The sequence below is a fragment of the Nicotiana tabacum genome, chromosome 24 (assembly GCF_000715075.1).
Source record: "Nicotiana tabacum cultivar K326 chromosome 24, ASM71507v2, whole genome shotgun sequence".
Lineage (NCBI taxonomy): Eukaryota > Viridiplantae > Streptophyta > Magnoliopsida > Solanales > Solanaceae > Nicotiana > Nicotiana tabacum.
The window spans coordinates 51,894,866-51,919,003 of record NC_134103.1 but is presented as its reverse complement, the minus strand read 5'-3'; the positions used below and the strand labels follow the sequence as shown (position 1 = coordinate 51,919,003).

At 39.6% G+C, this 24,138-nt stretch overlaps 1 protein-coding gene across 16 annotated transcripts in view; it reads right to left on the bottom strand.

Moving 5' to 3' along the window:
* Window positions 1-3,508: 3,508 nt before the first annotated feature.
* LOC107816080 (uncharacterized) overlaps window positions 3,509-24,138 on the bottom strand; it is a 73,591-nt gene continuing 52,961 nt past the window's right edge. For 5 of the 16 annotated variants that reach the window (XM_075248218.1, XM_075248219.1, XM_075248209.1 and 2 more), the window contains 21 exons: window positions 21,015-21,058; window positions 20,809-20,940; window positions 20,595-20,726; window positions 20,425-20,477; window positions 20,285-20,333; window positions 19,119-19,177; window positions 18,664-18,803; window positions 18,411-18,559; window positions 10,646-10,774; window positions 10,481-10,566; window positions 10,276-10,391; window positions 10,076-10,188; window positions 9,810-9,933; window positions 8,078-8,199; window positions 6,748-6,916; window positions 6,444-6,657; window positions 5,542-5,854; window positions 4,629-4,768; window positions 4,422-4,546; window positions 4,120-4,321; window positions 3,509-3,926 (listed from right to left, as the gene is read on the bottom strand). In XM_075248218.1, coding sequence (XP_075104319.1) covers window positions 3,845-3,926; window positions 4,120-4,321; window positions 4,422-4,546; window positions 4,629-4,768; window positions 5,542-5,854; window positions 6,444-6,657; window positions 6,748-6,916; window positions 8,078-8,199; window positions 9,810-9,933; window positions 10,076-10,188; window positions 10,276-10,391; window positions 10,481-10,566; window positions 10,646-10,774; window positions 18,411-18,559; window positions 18,664-18,803; window positions 19,119-19,177; window positions 20,285-20,333; window positions 20,425-20,477; window positions 20,595-20,726; window positions 20,809-20,940; window positions 21,015-21,058 — 2,693 coding nt within the window. In that variant the 3' untranslated portion in view covers window positions 3,509-3,844. Of the gene's footprint in view, window positions 3,927-4,119; window positions 4,322-4,421; window positions 4,547-4,628; window positions 4,769-5,541; window positions 5,855-6,443; window positions 6,658-6,747; window positions 6,917-8,077; window positions 8,200-9,809; window positions 9,934-10,075; window positions 10,189-10,275; window positions 10,392-10,480; window positions 10,567-10,645; window positions 10,775-18,410; window positions 18,560-18,663; window positions 18,804-19,118; window positions 19,178-20,284; window positions 20,334-20,424; window positions 20,478-20,594; window positions 20,727-20,808; window positions 20,941-21,014; window positions 21,059-24,138 lie in introns of those variants that run through there. The other 11 variants (XM_075248221.1, XM_075248210.1, XM_075248211.1 and 8 more) reach the window with 10 other exon arrangements.

Here is a 24,138-nt window from a genome sequence, read left to right as displayed (position 1 = left end):
CTTTACACAAATCAATATAAGAGAGGTGGTCCACTTCATAACCACTCAACAGGTGCACATCTTTCTTAGTATAAGACAGTGTAGGTTCCAATACCACTCACCCCCATAATTAAAATACAAGTTTACTTTATTCACCATCCTTCGGATAAAATCACATGCAATAACAATAAAAATAAAAAAAGCAAAATGGGACCACATCAGCAGTATTCAAGGCTTAAACAATAAATATATAAAGATATGAAACCCCCACCATCAATTAATTATACAAAACGACAAAAACCCTAGCTTTAATATGTAGAACCACCACAAACAAAAGTAACATAAATAAATCTAGAAAGGTACAAAAATAGCTCATCAGATAACATAAAAACATCACATGCAAAAGACATAAACTTGCTAGTTCTCAAATATTCTCCAACCCTATAATTTAATAACTTAAAGTTGTAAATACTTACTTTAATCGAATGATATTGCAAGATAGTGCTGGAAATCAAAGTTGTTTCTGTTTTGTGCGCACCAAATCGGAGCAAACCACGAACCCTAAAGAAACCCTAAAATCGCTATTTGATGGTTTAGATAGAGGAAATGAGAGAAATGATAAACAGTGAGTGTTTTGTCGTGGGTATAAGGTAAAAGAACTGACTCACATAAAAAAGAGTGGGTCGAATCGGTTAAATGGGTCGAAATTTACTCAAATACAATTTCAGCCCCACAGAGCCACGTGGCCAAATGAAAGGATGCCACATCATTTAATGAGAGGCCCACATGTGCTGCCGTTAGTCGCGGGGGCACTTTTGAAAATAGAATTAACGTTCTATATATTTTCAGACGAATAGATAGACAGGAGGTTTTTATATACGATAGGGGTATTTTAGGCCCTTTTCCCATTGTGAAAAGCTTTTAAAGCTACTAGGCTAATAATAAGTGGCTAAGGGAATAAATAATATCCGTTAGCTATTTTCTATTGGCTATTGTAACCATACAAATTTACTAATTAACAAATGCCAATTTCTGGCAATTATATAATTGCTCATCTATAGAAGACATCTATTATGACTAATGACTAACATGATCGTGTAAAACAAGTGAATTCTGGAAACGAATAAATCTGAAGAAACTACAATTGTAGTTTAGGCTTGGACCATATTCCACTAGGGAAAGTGTAAAACAAGTGAATTCTGGAAACGAATAAATCTGAAGAAACTACAATTGTAGTTTAGGCTTGGACCATATTCCACTAGGGAAAGTGCATAGATAGCCGATTTGAGGACCGCTATTTAAGGCAGAACCGAAGTTTGTAAGCTTTTGTATTTTTAACCATTTTAAATTTAATTCCAAACTCGTGAGTCTGAAATTGGGCTTGCCAAAGAAAAACTTCAGACAATGCATAACTTCAAGCTTCAGGCATTTGCATAAGTTCGAACCTCTAACAAATGTCTCAAGTTAAACTTGGTAGTCCCCCACTTCAGATATGTAAGTCTGAAGTTTGAACACTCCACTTCTGAAGTTTGAACTATCAACGTCTGACTGATAGTAGTCATATAGCCGGACTTATTCCCGGACAATAATTTCAAGCTTTTCCAATAACATCACTTGATTTAATCTAACTTTTCATATCCAAAACCAAGACCCCCTTTTTCAAGCTTGCAACAACGGTTATTTTATGGTGCTTTAATTTTCTCTACTCAAACAGTGTTCCAAAGATGATCTCATCTCCAAATAATAATACCAAAGGAATTTCAACAAAGAAACATACAGCAACTACCAATTTGAGCTACTAATCTTGAGTTCTCAAGAATTCCAACAGTAAATAACTCGAAACTTCCCCACCGACAATTCGAACCACCAAGTAAAATTCAATTTTCAGGTCAAACAAATGGTCTCGATTAGTTTTTCAATTATTGGTTTAAAGGAGAAAAGTGAAGTAGATTATTGGGTGTTGATGGAAACAAGGGAGAATTTCTTATCTTGCGAATGTGTAGCTTTTCTCATTCTGTCGAGAAAAAGGCTATCCCTCTAAGCGGATTGAGTGAGAAGAAATGTGAAATAGTTTATAGAGGTTGAAGAGATGGTTAGGGAACATAGGTGGCAACTAGCAGCACACAATGGGTGAAGTTGTGTTTCATCTTTGAATAACCATGGCCTCCTCAGTCTCTTTAAGCGCCAATCTATATATAGGGAATCAAGTCTTAGGTGAAATTTATGTTAAAATGACAAAAAGGTCCTTAATTTTAATGTACTCCAGTAAGGATATTTAAGTGAACCAAAATGTAGGTACGGATGTATAGGTGTGTGTGTCTGTGAGGACGCTTCAATTCAAGACCTGAAAAAGGAACCTTTTAGTTTTAGAGCATTTCTGCATCATATCATATACCATCACCCACCCCCAGACCATTTGAATGTCAGGGAGGCACAAAATGTTAAACATAAAACAAAATAACTCACTGAGCAATATAACACGAAAGAGGTAAGAAATGCACTCTATGGATCATTTGTCCAGGTTTTCAATAAGGGAAATTTGCACAACTATATACAGCCCAACACAACACATTGCATCCATGTAGCTATATTTTTCAGTTTAAACTCGCATATATTTTTTTCTCCAACAATATTTTATACACTCTTGTACATTATTATAAATATTTGTACACCTATATAAGTGATATATCCACCATGCATAAAAATGTATAATAGTGTATAAACATGTTTCAACCCTATATAAAAGTATATACAATTGTATAAACGTCCGGCTACAGTGATAAACTTCACTATAATTTTCAGTTGCAATTCTTGTTCAAAATCAATAAAAATCTCCACCAAATGGCTTCAAATTTTATAGACAATATTCTTATTTCCAACAAATCTAAACAACACCCACTTCAAACTTTTCACAAAAGTTAGATCCAAAATTCAAATCCACTTCTTTAAGCTTGTTCAACAATGGTGGAGCTACCTTTCTAATCTAATTTTCACCATCCAAATCTTACAAAATCAATACTCTAACCGCGATTTGAGCTCCAAACACTATAATATAATGAACTTTACAAAGATTTCTAAATCATGTAAATGTCCAAAATTGAAAATATAAAACAATTCTAATGATGCAAATAGTAATAAGACTTTTTTAATTACTCTCTTCTTTTTCAAGCACTCGGAGGGTTGTGGACAAGTATATTCAGTTTTAGGTGAAGAGAGGATGAAGAAACAGGGAGAAGAGAGAACAAAGGAGACATCGGTGCATTCAGTTTCTATGTTTGTAATTATTTTTAATACACGTACAAGTTGGCATGTTTGTAAAGATGCGAACAGGAAGATCCAATGAAACTTTAATGTTCCCTGAGATTGACTTTGGGCCTTTCATGCGCAGCTTATGTGGAATTTTTTTCTTGTCCAATACAAAATTTAATATAAGAAAATACTTTCCTCTCACCTTACAGAGACAAGCTATAATTGTAATGAATTAAAATATTTTTATGAGGTTAAAAAAATAAAAAATAAAAACTGAGGATTTTGATATGTAAATTTGGGCTTAAATTGGTAAGGAAAGCAGCCCACATGTACTTTCCTAGTAATAGTTTCTTTCCAAAATCTGCTGGAACAAGGACACCACCTAATCGAGTTATAGGAAAAAGATACATACAATAATGTACAAGAAAGTTTCTTGGTTTCGACACTAACCGTGTTTTCTCGAGTTCTTCATTTTGGCTTAATGCACAAAGATATACATTATGAAACACCAAAAATTGGAGGAAGACCAAAAATTTCCTCATATAATAGACTCGCATGAACAAATTAGGAGCCAACTATTAGAAAATGCCAACCGTTTCTGTTTCTTTCAAATTGCTCAAGTAGACTTCTGTAGTCCCAACTCAACTATGATGTGTCTTAGCAATAGTTGCACCAGCTCTCTCACTCTGGCTTCCCTGCTAATAAAGATTTACCTCATATTAGATATCTACTTCTTAATTGTTTTTTAAAATGAACAGAAAGGAAGAGTCAAAAGTTCACTATGAAATAACCACACTATGTTATAGCTCCGTTAAACAAAAGATGCCCAGACACAGAATCTAGAGTTTGACCACTTCAACCACATCCTCTTTCATCATTTCACCTGCTTACCTTGATATGACAAGTTCACAGAAGGATGGGAAAAGAACAAGTAAATGCGAACGCCTTGCTTGATTCTCTCCTGTAAGGCCTTCTTTTAAGTATGGATGTAAAGTAAGTTGGGATACAGTGTCTGAATGAACCACAAGAAGTGCAAGCTCTTGGAGGACAAAGATAACTTCTTCCACACGTGCTGCTGGCAATGGATTTTCTGCTGAATAGTGGTTGTATGATTTAAGAAATAAGCTGAAGAAAACAAGAATGACAAAAATGGAAGCATTTAAAATCCCTTTCAACATAACTAGATCACCCACCTAATCTGCTCTCATCCATCAAGAACCTTCCCAGAATGAACTCACATCTGGTCAATAATAATTTTATTGATATATTGCTAACTTCACATCTAGTTGAATTCCATTCACCAGTTCCATGGCTGAAACTAAGTGAAATGAGTGTGAGATGGCAATCACCGCAAACATGGAAAACAGGTAAGGCGGTGTCAATTAAAAGGTACTATATACCTGCACAGAAGAAACAGCTTCTGTAAACAGGACAGGGAGAACCTGCTACAATGTGAAGGCATCAGTTCGACAGTCTCAAGCGGCAAGGAACATGTACGTGATGCACACCGATCCAGAGTGGTGATTAGACGTTCCAGAATCTGCAAAATTGACATGATCTGCGTTATGCTTGATCTAGAAGTTTACTCCTTCAATGCATCATTAGAAAATATGAATGCAAACAGACATACAACTTTAAGTGGCAATGGAAAAATAACTCTATTATAGTAAGCAAGAAGTCTGAGCTGTAAAACTGGATAAATATCATATTATATCATCTGCTGAACTTCTCAAGCCACACAGTCTGGGCTATTAATTCGTAGCTGATTTCTATATCTAATCCTGCAAAAGGCCATAAATAATTCCTATAATCTCACATTTATCGACCAGAGTTGTGTCACCTGAATTGTACATGATTTTTTCCCCTAACATATTTTCGAGGATTCAGTTACCTGCAGAGGTAACTGTTAGTTGTTAAATCATTTATACAAACAAGGGCCCCAAAAAGATGTTAGGTGGTTGGCTATTCGTTGGACTTGGTAGTTAGAAAACCAAAAAGAAAATGGGCATACTTATAAAAAATATTATTGGCTAATGCCTAGTGGCACGCAATAAATTGAGATAAAACCATGATAGATAGCATTTAGTTCCTTCTCAAAGAAGAGTGGACATGCTAGATCTACACCTTTTGGAACTTATGAAACACATAAGCACATCTTGCATACAGAAGTTCCCAAAATATTCAAGGTTCATTAGCATGGAAGGAACCAGTGGTCCAAAATGAAGTGTTTGTCGGAGATGACAAAATATGTGCAGCTGTAAAGTGAAAGAACTAGAGTGAGAATATCTAAAAAGATTAGGATTGGAACGTTACGTCAAGAGGTGCATCAGTCTGTGATTTGAGAATTTTGTCTCCAAGAATATCCAAGAGATTCATCTCAAGAGACTCATCAGCACTGTCTACCGTTACTGAAAGTGCACGACCACAGTAGCCTATTAGAAATATCTCAAAAATGTCAGAAACTTCTTTCCAAATACGCATTCTTGCAGGTCTGGTAATAATAGTCAACTCTGGCCCTGCTTTCTCTGTCAGTTTTTTGACATCATCGAGCAGAATGCGAATAAAACCTTCAACTGCTAGTCTCCAAAGTGAGCCATCAGGATTGTCTCTTCTTGTTATCATACATCTAGTGAAGAAAATTAGAACTTGTTCAATGAGAAGCTCTAAATTCTTGGAGTATATTGATCTCCTTGAACGATGAACACAATCAATAAAAGGAGTACAAGTAATTCAAACTCTGATCAATCCAGAAAGATTTATGTATCATTAACATGTAAGCACACACATATTAGCCCAAAAAAAAAATTACAAAAGAAGCCTACAGATTCATGCAAGAGAGGAGAATGGATTATTTCAAAAGTAGATCATTTTTTATTTTGATCATAATCTATGACAGTCTTCCCAAGTAATTTGGTATGATTAACTGAAGAGAACATGAGAATGGATAATAAGCCCCTTTTTTATCCAACTTCATAACAAGGTTGTATTATAAGGTTTTCTTCATAACAAGGTTCCAATATCTTGCATCCCCTAGTCAACTCTTAAAATAGATTCTTGTCACAAGAATACACTTCAGAGTACCATTTTTAATCAAACACTATAGGAGCTGTCAATGATGGCGGGAAAAGAAACAAGAGGATCTGTCAGTATGATCAATTTTTAATGATAGACGGGAAAAGAAACTAGAGGATCTGTCATGCATGATCAACTCTCACCTTCCTAAAGATTGAATAATATCAGGTAAAATTTTGTACTTCTCAGCAGGTGGAGCCTGCAAAAGGAGATCCACTAGCACGAGAACAAGTTTTTCTGCGAAAAGATGATTTGAGATACTTGGCACTGTAGTTGATTCAGGACTCTTAGGTGAAGCTTCTACCCTTTGGGATTCTGAAGCAATTCCATTACTGACCTCAGCATCATCGTTGATCCCTGGGCAACAATGTCAAAGAAAATAAGTTATGTAAGAATAAAAAACAGCTCTAAGAAATGTACTGATTCCAAACAAGTAACTAATCTCACCGGTCTCTTGGTCGTTCTCATCTTCAATTTTGTCCATACAGGAATCAGAGCTTGGAAGATACAGCAATAATTTTGCAAGCAGCGGTGACCACATTGCAGAAAGGTGTTCTGCTGGACGCAACTGTGGCAGTATTTCAAGTGCAGTACGTTGCAAAGGTGGAACATGACCCTAGAGAAAAATATGCCACTGACAAATTAAAACTCATGCAAACAGATAAACTGCGCAGCTTGTTGCATTATCTACCTGAGTACTGTAATGATTTTTGTCTTCAACATAATAGAAAGGATATGAGAGTTGAATGACCTCTAGGTTTAGAGAACCGTAACTTGTCTTTTCTTTTTAAGACAAATTATTTAGTATTAGAATGAAATGGACATGAATACAGCAGAACGGTTATAGGGAATTCATAAACCTGACTTCAACTAGTTAGGTGTTGAGGCATAAGTGATTGATTGAATGTTTTAGAGAGGAAACAGTTTAAAAATATTCATTACTGCCACAAACAAGATGCAAGATAGTTTATGATATTGGATGTCCCTGCAGGGACATGATATCTGGATCTTGTAGCAAACTTGTTATTAGCTAAAACTTGGGTAGCTGCCAGACAAGGTAGGGGTAAGGTCTGCGTACACACTACCCTCCCCAGACCCCACAGTATGGGATAATACTGGGTATGTTGTTGTTGTTGTTGGGTAGCTGCCAAACAAATGATTATGAACCTTGGTGAGTGGTGGAACTCAATAATACTATCATCATTATAGCCAAACGAATTTACTGGAAAGAAGCTGCAGATCATTCAGTTGCTTCTGATAATCAAGTGAAGATGGTCCTTCATACAATTAATAACAAAGGAACCTCTAGCCTAGAGGGTTCTTGTTGAATACATAGCATAGAGTATTCTCCTTTTTTGTCATAAAATTTTATTGAAAAAAAAATGACACTTGGATCTAGTCGTATTTATACAACCTCCCCCCCCCCCCCCAAAATTTAGAACAACCCACACAGTTCTCACATGCTTATATGGAAAAGGTCCAGACAATCTAAGGGCTTACACAGTCTTATTAATTATATCACATGAAATGCAAGTACTTGACAAGACTGGGTTGCTCTAGTGGGGAGCACCCTCCACTTCCAACCAAAAGGTTGTGAGTTCGAGTCACCCCAAGAGCAATGTGGGGAGTTCTTGGAGGGAGGGAGCCGAGGGTCTATCGGAAACAGCCTCTCAACCCCAGGGTAGAGGTAAGGTCTGCGTACAAACTACCCTCCCCAGACCCCACTAGTGGGATTATACTGGGTTGTTGTTGTTGTTGTTGAAATGCAAGTACTCACATATTCAGCTTCAACGTTACTATTGGCGACCTTGGCTTGTTTAATCCCTGAATCTACAACTGACAGCAGCTTTAGGTACGCACCATTATCGAACATTCCCTGCGCTTGAACATACAATTCACCTGCCAATAAAAAGGTTCTCATTGTAAACTACTGGACAGACTACAAAAAATGTCATTGTTTCGTCATATAGATTCTCTGTAGGTCCTTGATCAGACTGGTATCAACATTAAGCAACCATAAAGATTACATTAATATAAATAAGTAAATACATGTTTTAACCTCATGAACTCAACTAACAAAGATTCTGGCTTTCCTTACCTGCAGACACTGGCAGATTAAGGATTTTAAAAGGATGGCTTCACCACTACCTACAGTAGCGGAGCTACCTTTAGTGAAGGGGGGTAATTTGAATCCCCATAGTTGGAAAGTTAGAACGTGCAAAACGGTAAATACAAAAAATCTTGTATATATGCAACTTGTTGGATCTTCTTGAAATAAGGGAATTTTCTAATGAGTAGCAAAAGTGGTTCAAAATTTGTTTAGGGTCAGAGTTCAAATCCAGAGTGTGACATTCTTGCATTTTTCTGAATGCCATTGTTAAAATTTCTGGCTCCGCCATTGAGTAACTAACATAAAAATATTGTGCCTTAGCATAAGATGGGTATGAATAGTAAGTAGGAAAAAAAAGACTTGAAAGAACTGAAAGAAAATTTATAAAAAAGAAGTCCACAGAAGACCAATTCTTCTACCTGGATGCAAATATATTGCCAGCTTATAATCAGTGCATCACTAAGCCTTCTGCAGAATGGGTTCCCAAGTGCACTACTTTTCTGTTTTCATAAATTATTACAGTGCTATATAGAGATTTACATGAACCCAACCCTATAAAGTAGATTCGCTACTGCCTACAGAGATAGAGAACAAACTAATTACTGTACAAGTTACAAAAACAAGGAGATTATTGACATGGGACAAAAACAGTTGTCTGTCTATTTTGATCTCTTTAGCTTGGGGAAGAAAGGATGCACTATACTATTTACAGTATTTAGAGGAAAAAGGCATAGTGTATGAGGGACTTGACATGAGATAAAAACAATTATCTGCCTGTTTTAGTCCCTTCAGCTTGGGAACGAAAGGATGCATTATACCAATTACGGTATTCCTCTTATACAATTTTTCTAAGCGACATTGACACTGATGCTCAACGGCCAACTTCATGTGATCTTAAAACTCATGGTGCTCAAATTCATACTGAGAATTTTCTTAATCTGGATTTAGTGTGATCTTATTCCTAAGCCTAGTCTGACAAAAGCTGAATTTGTAATTTGGATCAATCTTGACCCTAGAAAAGCGTAATCCAGATTGAGTTTGCTTCAAGTCAAACTTGAGTTGGTCACCGAAAAGTTTTGATATTTTATTGATTTATTAATACATATAACATAGATATCATTTACAAAATAAAATAGTACTATAGCTATTTATGACTATTGACACCCTAGTATTTAAAAAATTAATCCAAAGGAATAAATATGCCAAATGGAGATGATATAAAATCCTGATTAACATCCAATTTGATCAGACCAACAGATCATGCAAACTGGATGAACTAAATCTAGAAAAATTTCTAATTTAGATTTTATAAAAGGACCCGATCAAATCTAATCTGACCTTTAAGCTCCCAAACGGCCCTTATAGAGCAATCTCAATTATTACACACAAAAACACTTACCAAGACCATATAAGATCTCCTGCTTCAACTTGTATGCCATATTCCCGCTGTAGTTTGGTGACTTGTGCAGCACAAGCTCATAGACATCAAGCACCGAAGTAAGATAAGGCATAGGCAGATTTCCCTGCTTCATAGGATTTATTCATTGAGTACTGAGTAGAAGCTAAAACCTATAAGCATTCAGTAATATTCATAACTGATAACTTCCATAGACTTCTTCCTATTAGATGAAGAAATGTCATTTGCACAAATATATCACATATTACCTTTGGGGAATGAGAAACTATGGTGGACTGTAAACAATTTACTGCTGCGAGAGCAACTTCTTTACTACCATTAAATATGCTGTTTCTTACAAAAAGAAGCAAAGTCTGCCATCCTACATAAGCACAGAACTCTTCCGTGATCACTGAAAATGTTCTTTCCAGGTAAAGACAACGATAAATCAAAGGATTGTGAAATTTACCAGACTGGAAATTCTCTAAGCTTCTCAAGAAAGGAAAAAAAGAACGTAGAATTCGAGCTATGCCCCCAAGTACAAGCACAAGTGTCTCATCCCATTGTTTCTGAGCTGTGTTACGACTGCAGAACCAAATAATTCACTTAAGACAGAGATTGAAACAAAAACAAATAGAAAATATATAGGCAGCGAGTTCCAAAATTTGGCATACCTATGGTGTATGAGCATATGAACTGCTTTCCCTCCACGTGTTCCAAGTTCTTTTCCCTGCCATTCTGTCTTTGAAGATGTTGCAGCCTAAGAGCAAAATATATCTTATTGGCCAAGAAAAGCTACAGGATAGTCCCTAAAATAGATTGGAGCCATTTCAACCTACCATGTGAGAAGAGCGATCTAATGTAGGTAAAACATAATTCCATAGACAATCTTCCCACATACTCTTTGAAAGCTTTTGCCCATGGCTGCCAAGAATTTGGAAAAGTGTCCGAACAGCAGAGTTCCTAACCTGAAAAATAGATTAGGTCAAGCATAGAGAATTATGTCCGCTACTAACAAAAGCATCAACAAAGCACACAATTTTCAGCAAGGTTAGTGTTAGAGAACTAATGTATGTAGGAGGCGCCGACTTTCTTACGCTCGTCAGCGGCACCGAATAGCCCGTGCGGCGCCAGTTCCCCTCGCTGCAGGCCAGCCTCTCCTTTTCCCAGGTTTTCCAAGCACGATCATGTGCCTGTGGTGAAGCTTGCCTAGAAGGCCTGCTTCAATTGTGTCGCCCGTATGATGTCTAGGCTCTTGGCCTCGACTAGTTGTGGCGCTTCTCGTCTTAGGATCATAATCCATGCGCGCCCTGGGGTTGGCTAAGGACATGTCTTGTCCCTCGCCTCACACTGAACATCGCTCTCGCGTGCACAGTCCAATCCTCAAGCTTGACACTCGCCTCGTGCATCTGCACCCAGCTTGTGCTTCGCCCGAGTAAGGCAACTTTTAGTCCTTGGCCATTGTCATGTGCGTCTTTCGTGCCATGCCCATACACAGCCCTCATGACACACTTCCATCCCGTATAGTGCAGTGTCGCCCCACAACTGCACGGTTAGGCCAACGGACCCTTGCTCGCATAGCTGAACCCAAGCTATGCTTACAAGTCGACACACGAGGCCCCTAAGATGGGTGCATCAAGTATCCAATCGGCACAGAGGTCTTTGTCCAACATTTCGGTAGCCCGCGGGGCATACCCGTCCCATACGTCGAGCCTCCAGCGCCCGTTTGGTGCCCAACGCTAGCCCAAAGGCGTCGCGCCGTCCATAGAGTTCCCTAACTCGTATGGATACCTAAGACACTCCTTTGAATCGTCCAGGCAGGCTCTTGAGGTTCCACTCAAGATAGCTCGTTTGGTACGGCTTGGTGGCAGCACATACGGGGGAGGCAGGTTGAGCTTCAACACCTATACCCCCTTATATATGCTTAAAATTAAAAAGCCCAAGACTCACCAGTAGACAGGTCTACGTCAGAGAATTAGAAGGAGTCTTTCTCACGGATCTGAACGAAGTCACAACCTCAAAATGCGGGTTGTGACATCCTCCCACACTCATTCTGTCATCGTCCACGATGACACATCAAGGCCTACGACATCCCGGAGTCTGCCCCCTCAGGCATGTACATCGCGGCTCCCTTAACCCTGTGGGTCGGACTTCCTCGAAGTCCTGCTCAACATGGAGTCGTGCCCCTTGCACTTTCCCCCTAAGTATCTTCCAAGCGTGCCTCTGCACTTCACCTCCTTTCGGTGTTCACTTGGAAAGTGCCTCCGCACTTTCACCCTCTGGTGTCTTAACTTTGTGGTGACCCACACTAGTCAACCACACCATGACCCTCACGGCCTTCATGTCCGTCTGAAGCTCTTCCCTCAAAGGTAAGCACATCAGCGTGCTTTTGGCGCAGCTCCCGTAGCATTATCGCTCCCGTAGCCTTTTCACGCCCTCTGGCATAGCTCTCGTATATCAGTCGCTACTGTAGCCTTTTCCTCGCCCTCATTACCTTTGAAGACTTGTTTGCTTTCAGACTCACAATTTCGCCCTCAATGCCTCTGCATAGGCGGATCCTCCCACACTCGATGTGGAGGATACTTCTTAGCGCACTCGTCCCACTTGGCATTCGGCCAACTCTTGGGACGTACTCTTGGTAAGTACTACATTCTCAAAGTCATAGCATCGCCACATTCACGAACAAAGCTCTTTGTTTTCCAACTGTCGCTTCCTCAGCAAGTACCCAATGTTCCCGGTAGTACGTCTGTACTCGCCCTATAGTCAAGAACTCTCTTGGTTCTGCTAGCACGGCTTCCCGGTCCGGTGTGCTTCGCACTTGGCCCCATCTCAGTGGTCCCCGATCATTCGGCGTACCCGTTTCCAGAATGACACCTTCCAACTTGGAAATCCGCCCAATTCTGAAGGTTCGCTATTTCCTTCGAATCCGTCTCCTCACCTTGGCATTTCAGCACTAGGCCTCCCCATGACAATGGTTTGGCTCCTCTCAATGCCCTCAGGCAGTCCACAAGTCTATCCCGAAGGAAAGACACTCAAGTGATGCGCTACACACATCCTTGGCAAGATCTCCGCTACGATCATTCCCAAAGTTTATAGTCCACGGCTCCCACTATTTGCAATATGGTTGCTCGACCTGGCAAACATGGCCTTTTCTTGACCACCCGATTCATCGGCATATCACCACATTCAATAGAAACCCAGACTTTCAAAAGAAACTAGAGTCACCCATTTCTTTCTTCGACCAATAGTATCGGGTTCTCGATCTCTGGTGGCATATGAACATCAATCTCCGCTTTGACGTGATCTCCGCACTGACATCCAAAATGCACTCGCCATCTCAACTGCTTGCCTTGACATCATGTCATGGCATAGTATGGTCTTTATCAGCTTTGTTACCACGTGTCACGGGCCGACTTTCTTACACTCGTCAGAGGCACCGAATAGCCCATGTGGCGCCTACAGTTACCCTCGCTGCAGGCCAGCATTTCTCCTTTCCAGGCTTTCCAAGCACGATTTTGTGCCTGCGGTGGAGCTTGCCTAGAAGGCCTGCTTCAATTGTGCTGCCCGTATGATGTCTAGGCTCTTGGCCTCGACTAGTTGTGGCGCTTCCCGTCTTAGGATCATAATCCATGCGCGCGGTTGGCTAAGGACATGTCTTGTCCCTCGCCTGACACTGAGCATCGCTCACGCGTGCACAGTCCAATCCTCAAGCTTGACACTCGCCTCGTGCATTCGCACCCAACTTGTGTTTCACCCGAGTAAGGCAACCTTTAGTCCTTGGCCATTGTCATGTGCGTCTTTCGTGTCATGCCCATACACAGCACTCGCAACACACTTCCATCTCGTATAGTGCAGTGTCGCCCCACAATTGCACGTTTAGGCCAATAGACCCTTGCTCGCATAGCTGAACCCAAGTTATGCTTACAAGTCGACACATGAGACCCCTAAGATGGGTGCATCAAGTATCTAATCGGCACGGAGGTCTTTGTCCAACATTTCGGTAGCCCGCGGGGCATACCCGTCCCACACGTCGAGCCTCCAGCGCGCGTTTGGTGCCCAACGCTAGCCTGAAGACGTCCCGCCGTCCATAGAGTTCCCTAACTCGTATGGATACCTAAGACACTCCTTTGAGTCGTCCAGGCAGGCCCTTGAGGTTCCCCCTCAAGGTAGCTCGTTTGGTACGGCTTGGTAGCAGCACGTACGGGGGAGGCAGGTTAAGCTTCAACACCTATACCCCCTTATATATGCTTAAAACTAAAAACCCCAAGTCTCACGAGTAGACAGGCCTACGTTAGAGAATCAGAAGGACTCTTTCTCACCGGATTTGAACGAAGTCACAATCTCAAAATGCGGGTCGTGACATTAGTCCCACATCGGAATAGTAGTAGTATGTAGTGTATAGAATGTAGATATAAATAGGGCTCCTTGTATTATAGTAAGAAAATGAATAACAATAATATATTTTTCCCGTGCTATTAGAGCTTTGGTGAGAAAAGATCATTGTGCATCATTCAAGCGACATCCGGAAAGAAAGAACTCAGTCGCCCTGCAATATTCCGGGGACTTGAGAGGCTGTCAGCCACTGTCACAGGGTTCCCCCATCACCAGCGACCAAACCCCAGTCAGTCTCTCCGGCAAAGTCACCACCATGCACCTCCACGCGCAGTCATAAGTTCTGTCCTTCCGCGTCACGCGCCGACGCATTTGGACTGTTCCGGAAACTGTCCTCACAGAATTGGGTCGCCTCCCCATTCCGACATCACCCATCTAGTTTCCTCTGTTGTCTGATAACTTTCTGTCCAGGCAGTCCATTTTTTCGGCGAGTACTTCCCTGTTTCTGTCATATGTGAAATTTGTTTGTGTAAAATCAAAACTTTTCCGACCAAGTCAGAATCTCCGGCAAGTTCAGTCATTTCTCAAGTCACCTTCGAAGATTCATGTGTATTCTCTCTGGACAACTACTTGACTATTTTCAGAAGTCCTTTGAACTTTGGTTGCAACAAAATGGGAACCAATACTTTGAATAGTTGGATGATTTCTCTACCGGAGTATATTGAGTTCCTTCGGTACAAAGCACGTAAACAAACATCTTCTGAGATAGTTTATGTTGTTCAACCAGGTAATAGCGTGAGTCATGTCTCCCAATCTTCTTCTCCCGACTTTTTGGTCATTGATTCGGGTGCATCTGATCAAATTTCTGGTAACAAATCTCTTTTCACGACTATTTCACTATTTCTTACTCTTAATCACTTCCAACTGTCTCAATGGGCAATGGATCTCAAACCATGGCAATTGGAATAGGTCAAGCTAGTCCACTTCCTTCCTTACCTTTGAATTCAGTTCTTTATGTTCTTGGTAGTCCTTTTAATCTCATATTCATTAGTCGCTTAGCCAAATCACTTATGTTGACTTTGTTATTATACAGGAACTTAGTACGAGACGGATCATTGGTACCAGGTGTGAATCAAATAGACTTTATTACCATATCCTTGCTAAATCATATGGACTTACATCCAGTGTTATCAAAGGCGAAAAGCGCAAAAAAGCTCTAAGGCCCGTTGGGGCTTTAAGCGCAAATAAAGTGTGGGCTTTAATGAAAAAAGGCGCAACTGGAGGAAAAAATAAAAATATGTATATGTAGTCCAAGACCAATAATTATAAGCATGAATAACAAATATATGGACAAAACAAGTTGACAAAAAAATAACGATAAAGTGAAATATCAATTGTTAAGTGTCGCATTTTCAGGATTACACTCATTGGCAAGGAAAGTATGCCTTAGAGCCTTGATGCGACATTGAAGCGCCCGCAAAGCGAGGCTAAGCGCTCAACATGTTTTGAGCCTCGCTTTAGGGCTTAAGCGCGCCTTTGACAACACTGTTCACATCTTGTCCTGCTTCAACAGCTTGTCCAGTAAGTGATTCGTCTGATTTATTACATAAATGGTTGAGACACCTCAGTTTATCAAAACTTCAGAAAGTGGTAACCGGTTTGTCTGACTTGTCCACTCTAGCGTGTGAGTGCAGCTCGGTAAGCATACTCGCTCCCATTTCCCTCGGCATCCTGATAATCGTGGAAGGCAACTTTCACTTTAGTCCATTCAGATCTTTGGAGTCCTAGTCGGGTTAGTTCTATCGTAGGATTCCGCTACTTTGTCTGTTTCATTGGTGATTATTCAAGGTACACTTGGATATTCTTTATGAAAAAATGATCTGAGTTATTTCCTATTTTCCCCACCTTTCACGCTGAAATCCAAAATCAATTTGGAGTTCTATCAGCACATTTCATAGCAGCAATGCCTCAGAGTATTTGTCTTATCCATTTCAGCAGTTTAGGAACTTTCATGGGATCATTCATTAAACATCTTATCCATACACATTTCAACAAAACGGGTTAGTTGAAAGAAAGAATAAACATCTCATTGAGACCGCTCGCACCCTACTCATGCAATCTCATATTCCGTTGCGGTTTTGGGGGATGCGTTTCTCACATCTTGTTATCTTATTAATCATATATCATCCTCAGCTATCCATAATCAAGTTTCATTCTTTGTCTTGTTCTATTCTCTTTGGGAGGACGTGCTTTGTTCATAACCTTACTCCAAGAAAAAAATAAGTTAGTTACCCGTACTCTTAAGTGTGTACTTCTAGGTTACTTAAGAACGCAAAGGCATATTGATGCTATTTACCTGACCTCTTGCAGTGCCTTATATCTGCCGATGTTACCTTTTTTGAAACCCAACCATATTTCACAAGTCGAGGTGATCAATTCGATCTTTTGGAGATTCAGTTACTATCCCTCCTTCATCTTCCTCCATAGCTCTAGCTCCACCACTTATAGCTCAAGTTCCATCACCTGCATATCTCGTTCTAGCTCCACCACCTACAGCTCTAGTGCAATCACCTATAGCTCCAGTTCCATTACCTACAGGTCCAGTTCAACCTTATATAGCTCCACCACGCCTAACTTATCGCCGTCAGCATTCAACATCAGGTCCTAATAATTCAAGTCCTGTATCGGATCCTTCACCCACTGCAGACTTGTCTCCTTCTAGTCTACCGATCGCACTTCGAAATGGTATTCGATCCTCTTAATCCTAGTCCCCATTATATTGGTTTAAGTTATCATCGTTTATCATCACCTCATTATGCCTTGGTGTCATCTTTATCCTCTATTTATATCCCTAAGTCCACAGGTGAAACGCTATCTTATCTTGGATGGCTATAAGCTATGATCGAAGAGATATCTGCTTTACATGCTAGTGGTACGTGGGAGCTTGTTTCTCTACCTCTAGGAAAATCTAAAGTTGGTTGTCGATGAGAGTATGCAGTCAAAATTGGTTCAGATGGTCAAATTAATTGCCTTAAAGCCCACCTCGTTCTCAAAGGTTAAACTCAAATATTTGGGCTTGATTACATTAATATTTTTTCTCCCGTGGCTAAAATAACATTTGTTCCCCATTTTCTATAAATGGTTGTTGTTCGCCATTAGCATCTCTATCGGCTGGATATTAAGAATGTTTTTCTCCACAATGAGCAACCACCTGATTTGTTGCTCGGGGGGAGCCTAGTAGCCTTGTATGTCGGTTGCTCTGGTCACTCTATGGTTTGAAATAGTCTCCTCGAGCCTAGTTTGGTAAGCTCAGCATAGTTATTCAAGAGTTCGGTATGACTCGTAGTGAAGTTGATCACTCTGTATTTTATCGGCACTCCGCTTTAAATTTGTGTATTTATTTGGTGGTTTATGTCTACCAACACTTCCAAATTAAGGATCTGGGCAGATTGAAGTATGTTCTAGGTATTGGGTCGCTTAGTCTAGCTTAGGTATTGATATTTTACAACGGAAGCATGCCTTAGACATTCTTGAGCAGACAAGAATGACGCGTTGTAGACCGATTGACACTATCCGAATGCTAAACTTCTGCCGGGATAAAGAGAGCCTCTTCGCGATCCTAAAAGATATAAGCGGATGGTTATCAAGTTAAATTACCTCCAAGTAACTAGACCTGACATTTCCTTTCCCGTAAGTGTTGTAAGTGAGTTTAAAGACTCTCCCTGTGATAGTCTTTGGGATGCAGTTATCCGAATTTTTCGGTCAGCCACAGGCAAAGGACTGTTGTTCAAGGATCGAGGCCATGAGCAAATAGTTGGATACACAGATGCCGATTGGGCAAAATCACATGCTGATAGCCCTTTTACGTCTGGATATTTTGTTTTAGTAGGAGGTAATTTGGTGTCCTTAAAGATCAAGAAACAGAAGGTGGTTGCTCCATCTAGTGCAGAAGCAGCATATCGAGCAATGGCTATGGCAACGCATGAGCTAATTTGGATCAAACAGTCGCGCATAAAATTGTACATATCTTCAATAATTTGAGTAGGTTGTCTAGTTTCTAGCAAATTACATTTCCCTATCAGATATTCTAGATAAGTTTGTTTTGCTACGACAAGCCTCTCGGAATTAAAGTAGCAAACGCCTGAATTTGAACTTATCATAAATAGACTAAAGAGAAAAGGGCTTGAAAGCCTATTAGATTAGTTGCCTATCAGCTATATGCTCAAAAAATGTAACAAGAAAAAAGCTTAATTGCACATAAAATACAAATACCTCTGGTCTTTCATCAGCACCAAGATTTTGTAATAAAGAAAAAATTGAAAAGAGCAATTTGTCACAGTCTACAATATTCATTTGGAGTGCTTGGTCGTTAACTTTCCCAGAGAAACTTAGAGCCTGTTCTTCCTTCATTCCATTACTATCTGCAATCAGATAAACACTCAGTTTTCATCTAGAAGAAGAGAAGAAGTCAAAGAACACTCTTTTAATAGGAGAACCAACACCTATTTACAACCCGTGGTTCTACCTGATTCTTTTTCTTCATTCTGTTTATGCAGAAACCCCTTAATGATGAAATCTGTGGAAGTCCATAAAAGGCCAATTGCTGTCAAACTGATATTCAGTTCAGTATTCTGAGCACTATATGCTCCAGTGACATCAATGCATCTGCAAAGAAAATAACATTAATAAATAATGATGCTTTCGTGCTATTTGGTTTCTTTTGTCTTTCTTCTTTTTAAGTTTATTTCTTAATTCTTACTGCTGTCTGAGAGACCCTCTTCATCGAGTTCGTTTCCATTGCTGTCTGAGAGACCCTCCCAGTCAAGTTTTCTTTTTTCTTATTTTAAACACATACAACATGTTTGCAAATTGATCATGGTTGCCAACATTATGCACATGTAATGCTCAAAACTTCTACTGAAGCTGGAATAACTAAGAGAAGAAAAGTAGACAAAGTCCAGGAACACAAAAGTAGCTTACACATGAAGGCAGTCAGCAGGTACTGTTGAAAGGCCATCATTCATGATGACACGAAGATTCTGTTCAAGAAAACGTAGCAGTCAGTTCAAATCAAAGATGCAGATGTAAGCTAAACCTTCGCGTTCAAGTACGTTACACCATTCAGATTGTAAACATTAAGATGGTAGAACATAGCCAACACTGATTGCATCAGTGAGCCACCATGAATTATGTGGAAGCATTCTGTCCAACCCGTCTTCTTTTGTAAAGCAATTTTAAATGTGGGAAAAATTTGTATACAAAAACTATACTATAAGGTAGAGAATCTATACAAAACTATGGTTCTCTACAAAATACAATGAATCTTCTATACATATAGGAATCTAATAGGTGCATCAAAAAGAAATTAGAAATAAGAGCAATTCTTCAACTGTACAAAGTCAGTCCTAACTCAATCAAAAGCCCCCTATTCTTCTCCTTCTATCGGACCCACAATATAACGAGTGGGGCGATAGTATTCTAATTGATCTTATATGGACTGAACATAACCTAAACATCAATAAAGGAGGGAAACCAGTACCACCAACCATGTTATTTTAAGCGGTATTTTAGAAGAGATGAAAGAGTAGAGGCGAAATATGAATGATTTTGGGGTTGAGCTTTACACTTTTCCTCAAAATGCCTGGGGTTGAGCTTTACACTTTTCCTCAAAATGCCTTTAAAAAAGGTAGGACAACAAAAAAGAAATTAGTCAACGAATGAAAAGCATCTGGGAAATATCAAGCCGTCTCTAAATACTTTGCTTGTTGTTAAACCACTAAAGGAATATGGACTCGTCGAGAATGATTCTGATCTAGTTCATGGCCTATTAGAAGTGGAAGGCACGATCCACATTCAACTTAGACATTCCACTTTATGTAAACATTGTCCGGATCAGTAAGATATTTCCTATGATAATATTTCGATGAAAACCCTAATAACCAAATTGACATTCCTCTTTTTTGTATTGGAAAAGGAATAACATGTGTGGTGGATGCCTTGCAACTTGAGCTGGCTTGAGTCAATCAATACTAAGCAAAATAAATGGAGGAGCTGGTTAAGACAAAATCGACCCAAGCTCGCAAATCTCATGAGATAAGCCTAGTTCACTTGCACCCTCAATTTTGTTGAGTGTTTAGCGTTGTCACCTGAAATCCAAGAGTAATGAGATCCTTCTCGGCAGCGTTTGCTACTGACCTGAAAGCGTCATTCCAAGATTTAAAGTTCTCTTGACTGAATAAACTATGGCTCTAAAGACCAAAAGCAACTCGAAGTACTAGATGAGCACCTCAACAATTCAAGAATATTTGGCCAGCTATAATGGAGCTTTTCTCCATGTCTCTGAAAGAATATAAATCATTAAAAAGATAAAAACAGTAGTGAGAGAGGATCACAAGAGAGAGTTCTGCATCTGTGTATCAGTGCTATGGAGTAAAACAGTAACTTGGATAACACTACCTCTAAAACGTGAAGAAGAATTTTCAGAGATCCAGCACGAACATCGATGTTCTGAGCTGAAGAATATAGCACTTTCAGTGGAGAAATGACAGCACACTCCAGTGACCTCAACTCTATATTCTCAGTTTGTACCTAGAGAGTTTGCCCAAAGTAAAGATTATTACCACCTAGCATGCAAAATATCATGACCTTTGAATGGAAGGTTAATTCTCACATCATTGCATGCACCCTGGAGCTTGGATGATGCATGTTCCTGGAGCTGATTAGATCCTAAAACAGCGGAAATAGATTGATCCATTGCATTCAGTGCTATAGTTCTCACATGCTGATTTGAACTATCAGTAAGCTACAAAAACATGAAGACATTAGAGCAAACATAACAAATGCAACCATAAATTATGAAATTAGGGATTAGATTACCTCAATAAAGTGGCAAATAACTTCATCCCATAATGGCCCCACCCCTGTTATAGAAGATTACCATAATTTAACTGTAACGAGAAAAGATAATGAAATTTTGAAAAGGTTAAACATACAGATAATGTGTGTGTGTGTATTTTTGAAAAGTGCAGCTAAGTATATGTTAATAGATTCTTGACAAATATTTGAGATTATCAGTATGTGGTTGAAGGAATGGATGTTGTCTCCTTATGTAACCTTGAGCAATCAACTTCATGAGCTAGCTTCTGAGATTGAGTTTGGCCCAAGGTCCATTTTATTAACATTATATCAGAGACAGATTCACTACTACTTTCTATGTTTTCAAAATAAGCAAACTGAAGTTCGTTTCTCCTCCTTGAGATGGATGGAGCCGGTTAGAATATCAAGAGAATACTTGTCTTGATTCATTGGCTTGAATAAGGAAAATATTGTAGAATATTCTTGAGGATACCTTATTAATTACAAAACATTCCTCAGCTATCAGTTTTCAATACTATACAGACTATCAGTTATCAGTTATCAGCTTTCAATTTCAGTTTCAGTTATCGGTTAAGCTTTCAGTTAAATGTCAACTATCAAATTATAAAATGTTATACAAGGGTATTATTGCATTTCATATTTTTATTTAGTAAGTTTTTCAGCACCGCATAGGGGGTAGTCAATGTGACTTACTGAGTACCATGAGGGTGACACTTAGTCTTCGGGCATCTACTTACTATTCTGTAGAGACTAGCGCGTCAGGACGAGATGTTTGGCTAGTACCTAACCCTTTGCAGATCCAGGTGAGTTCCGCTTCTTCTAACATTGAATGCCCCACACATTTGTGTACCTTGCTCTTTATCAGATCATTATATGAATACGGATTCAATTACATAATTTACCTTGCTCATTATAAAATTGTGATATAAATTCAATGTTAAAAGCAATTCAGTCAGCGAGTTCAGAGTTCACTCGATGGGTAGTACGGGTTGGTTGTTGTTAGTTTACAAGATATGTATAGTGTAGTCTTGTCCCACATTAGAAGAGGAGTAATATCTCCTTGTAGTGTATAGCTATAAATAGGGACCTCTTGTATTGTATTTATTATCCAATATCAATAACATATTTTCTCCCGTGCCTTCTCACATGGTATCAGAGCATTAGTGAGAAAAGATCGATGTGCGTCATTCCAGCATTAACCGAGAAGAAAGAATTTAGTCATCGTGCAATTTTTTTGGTGACCTAAGGCTTGTCTAAATGAAAGTCACTTTATGTCGGTGTTGCGCTAAAACCAACACCACCACGTGGTAGATCACCCTCCGACGACCAACCCCTGAAATTTTATCCGGCAGAAAAGCCGCCACGCTCACGAGGCGGCAACAACAACTTTTCCGGCAAGGGTTCCGGCCATTTATTCGCTAAGCTTCTTCAGGACAGTGTGCCCTCCTCAAAATTCCGAGCCTATCCATCTAATTCAAATCAAATTCCGACCACTTTTATATTTTTCCGGCGTGAACAGTGACCTTTCTGGCCATTTTTGAAAACATTTCTTAAGGACAGCTTGCTAGCAAAGGAATTCCAAGTCTATCCATCCTGGTTACGACAAATTCCGACAACTTTGGAATTTTCCGGCGAGCTACAGTGTTTCCGTCGTAAACAGTCTTTTCGGCACAGAACAATGTTCTGTTTTCCTGCTGTAAACAGTGTTTTTCAAGCTATTTCTTCAGTTTTTTCACAAGAGTTACTTATTTCCACTATTTAAAGTTAACCATACTACTACAAATTGTAGCGACATGGGAACCGATGTTTTGAATAGTCGGATGGTTTCTTTAGCAGAGTATATTGAGTTCCTTCACCTTCAGTATAAAGCATGTAAGCAGACATCTTCTGAGATAGCTTCTGTTGTTCAAACAGGTAATAGTGAGACTTGTTTCTCCCAATCTTCATCCTCTGAGTCTTGGGTCATTGATTCAGGTGCATCAGATCATATTTCTGGTAACAAATCTCTTTTCACTACTATTTCGTATTCTCAATCTCTTCCAAAAGTCACAATGGCCAATGGATCTCAAACCATGGCAACTGCAATAGGTCATGCAAGCCCACTTTCTTCCTTACCTTTAGATTCAGTCCTTTATGTTCCCAATGGTCCTGTTAATCTCATAGTTGTTAGTCGCTTAGTCAAATCAATTAAATGCGTTGTTTTATTTCTTGATGACCATGTTTTTATACAGGAACGCAGTACGGGGCGGATCATTGGTACCGGGCGTGAATCAAACGGACTTTATTACCTTATCCTTGTTAAATCACATAGACTCACATCTTGTCTTCCTTCTACAACTTGTCCTGTTACTGATTCACCAGATTTATTACATAAACGGTTGGGACATCCCAGTTTGTCAAAACTTCAGAAAATGGTATCTGGTTTATCTCACTTGTCAGCTCTAGAGTGTGAGTCATGTCAGCTTGGTAAGCATACCCGCTCCCATTTCCCTCGACGTCTTGATAATCGAGCAGAGTCACCTTTTACTTTAGTCCATTCAGATATTTGGGGTCCTAGTCGGGTCAGTTCCACCTTAGGATTCCGCTACTTTGTTAGTTTCATTGATGATTATTCCAGGTGCACTTGGATATTTTTGATAAAAAATCGATCTGAGCTGTTTTCTATTTTCCAGACCTTCTTGGGGGGATGCAGTTCATACATCTTGCTTTCTTATTAATCGTATGCCATCTTCAGCTATCCAGAACCAAGTTCCATTCTCTGTCATGTTTCCCCAATTACCTTTGTTCTCTCTTCCACCCCGTATCTTTGGAAGCACTTGTTTTGTCCATAACCTTACTCCAGGAACAGATAAGTTAGCTTCTCGTGCTCTTAAGTGCGTATTTCTGGGTTTCTCGAGAACACAAAAAGGGTATCGATGCTACTCTCCTGACCTCCAACGGTACCTTATGTCCGCTGATGTTACCTTCTTTGAAACCCAATCATACTTCACATGTTCAGGTCATCACTTAGATATTTCTAAGGTACTACAAGTTTCATCTTTTGGAGATTCAGTCACTCCAGCTCCACCACCTACAGCTCCAGTTGTAGCTCCACCACCTATAGCTCCAGTTGTAGCTCCACCAC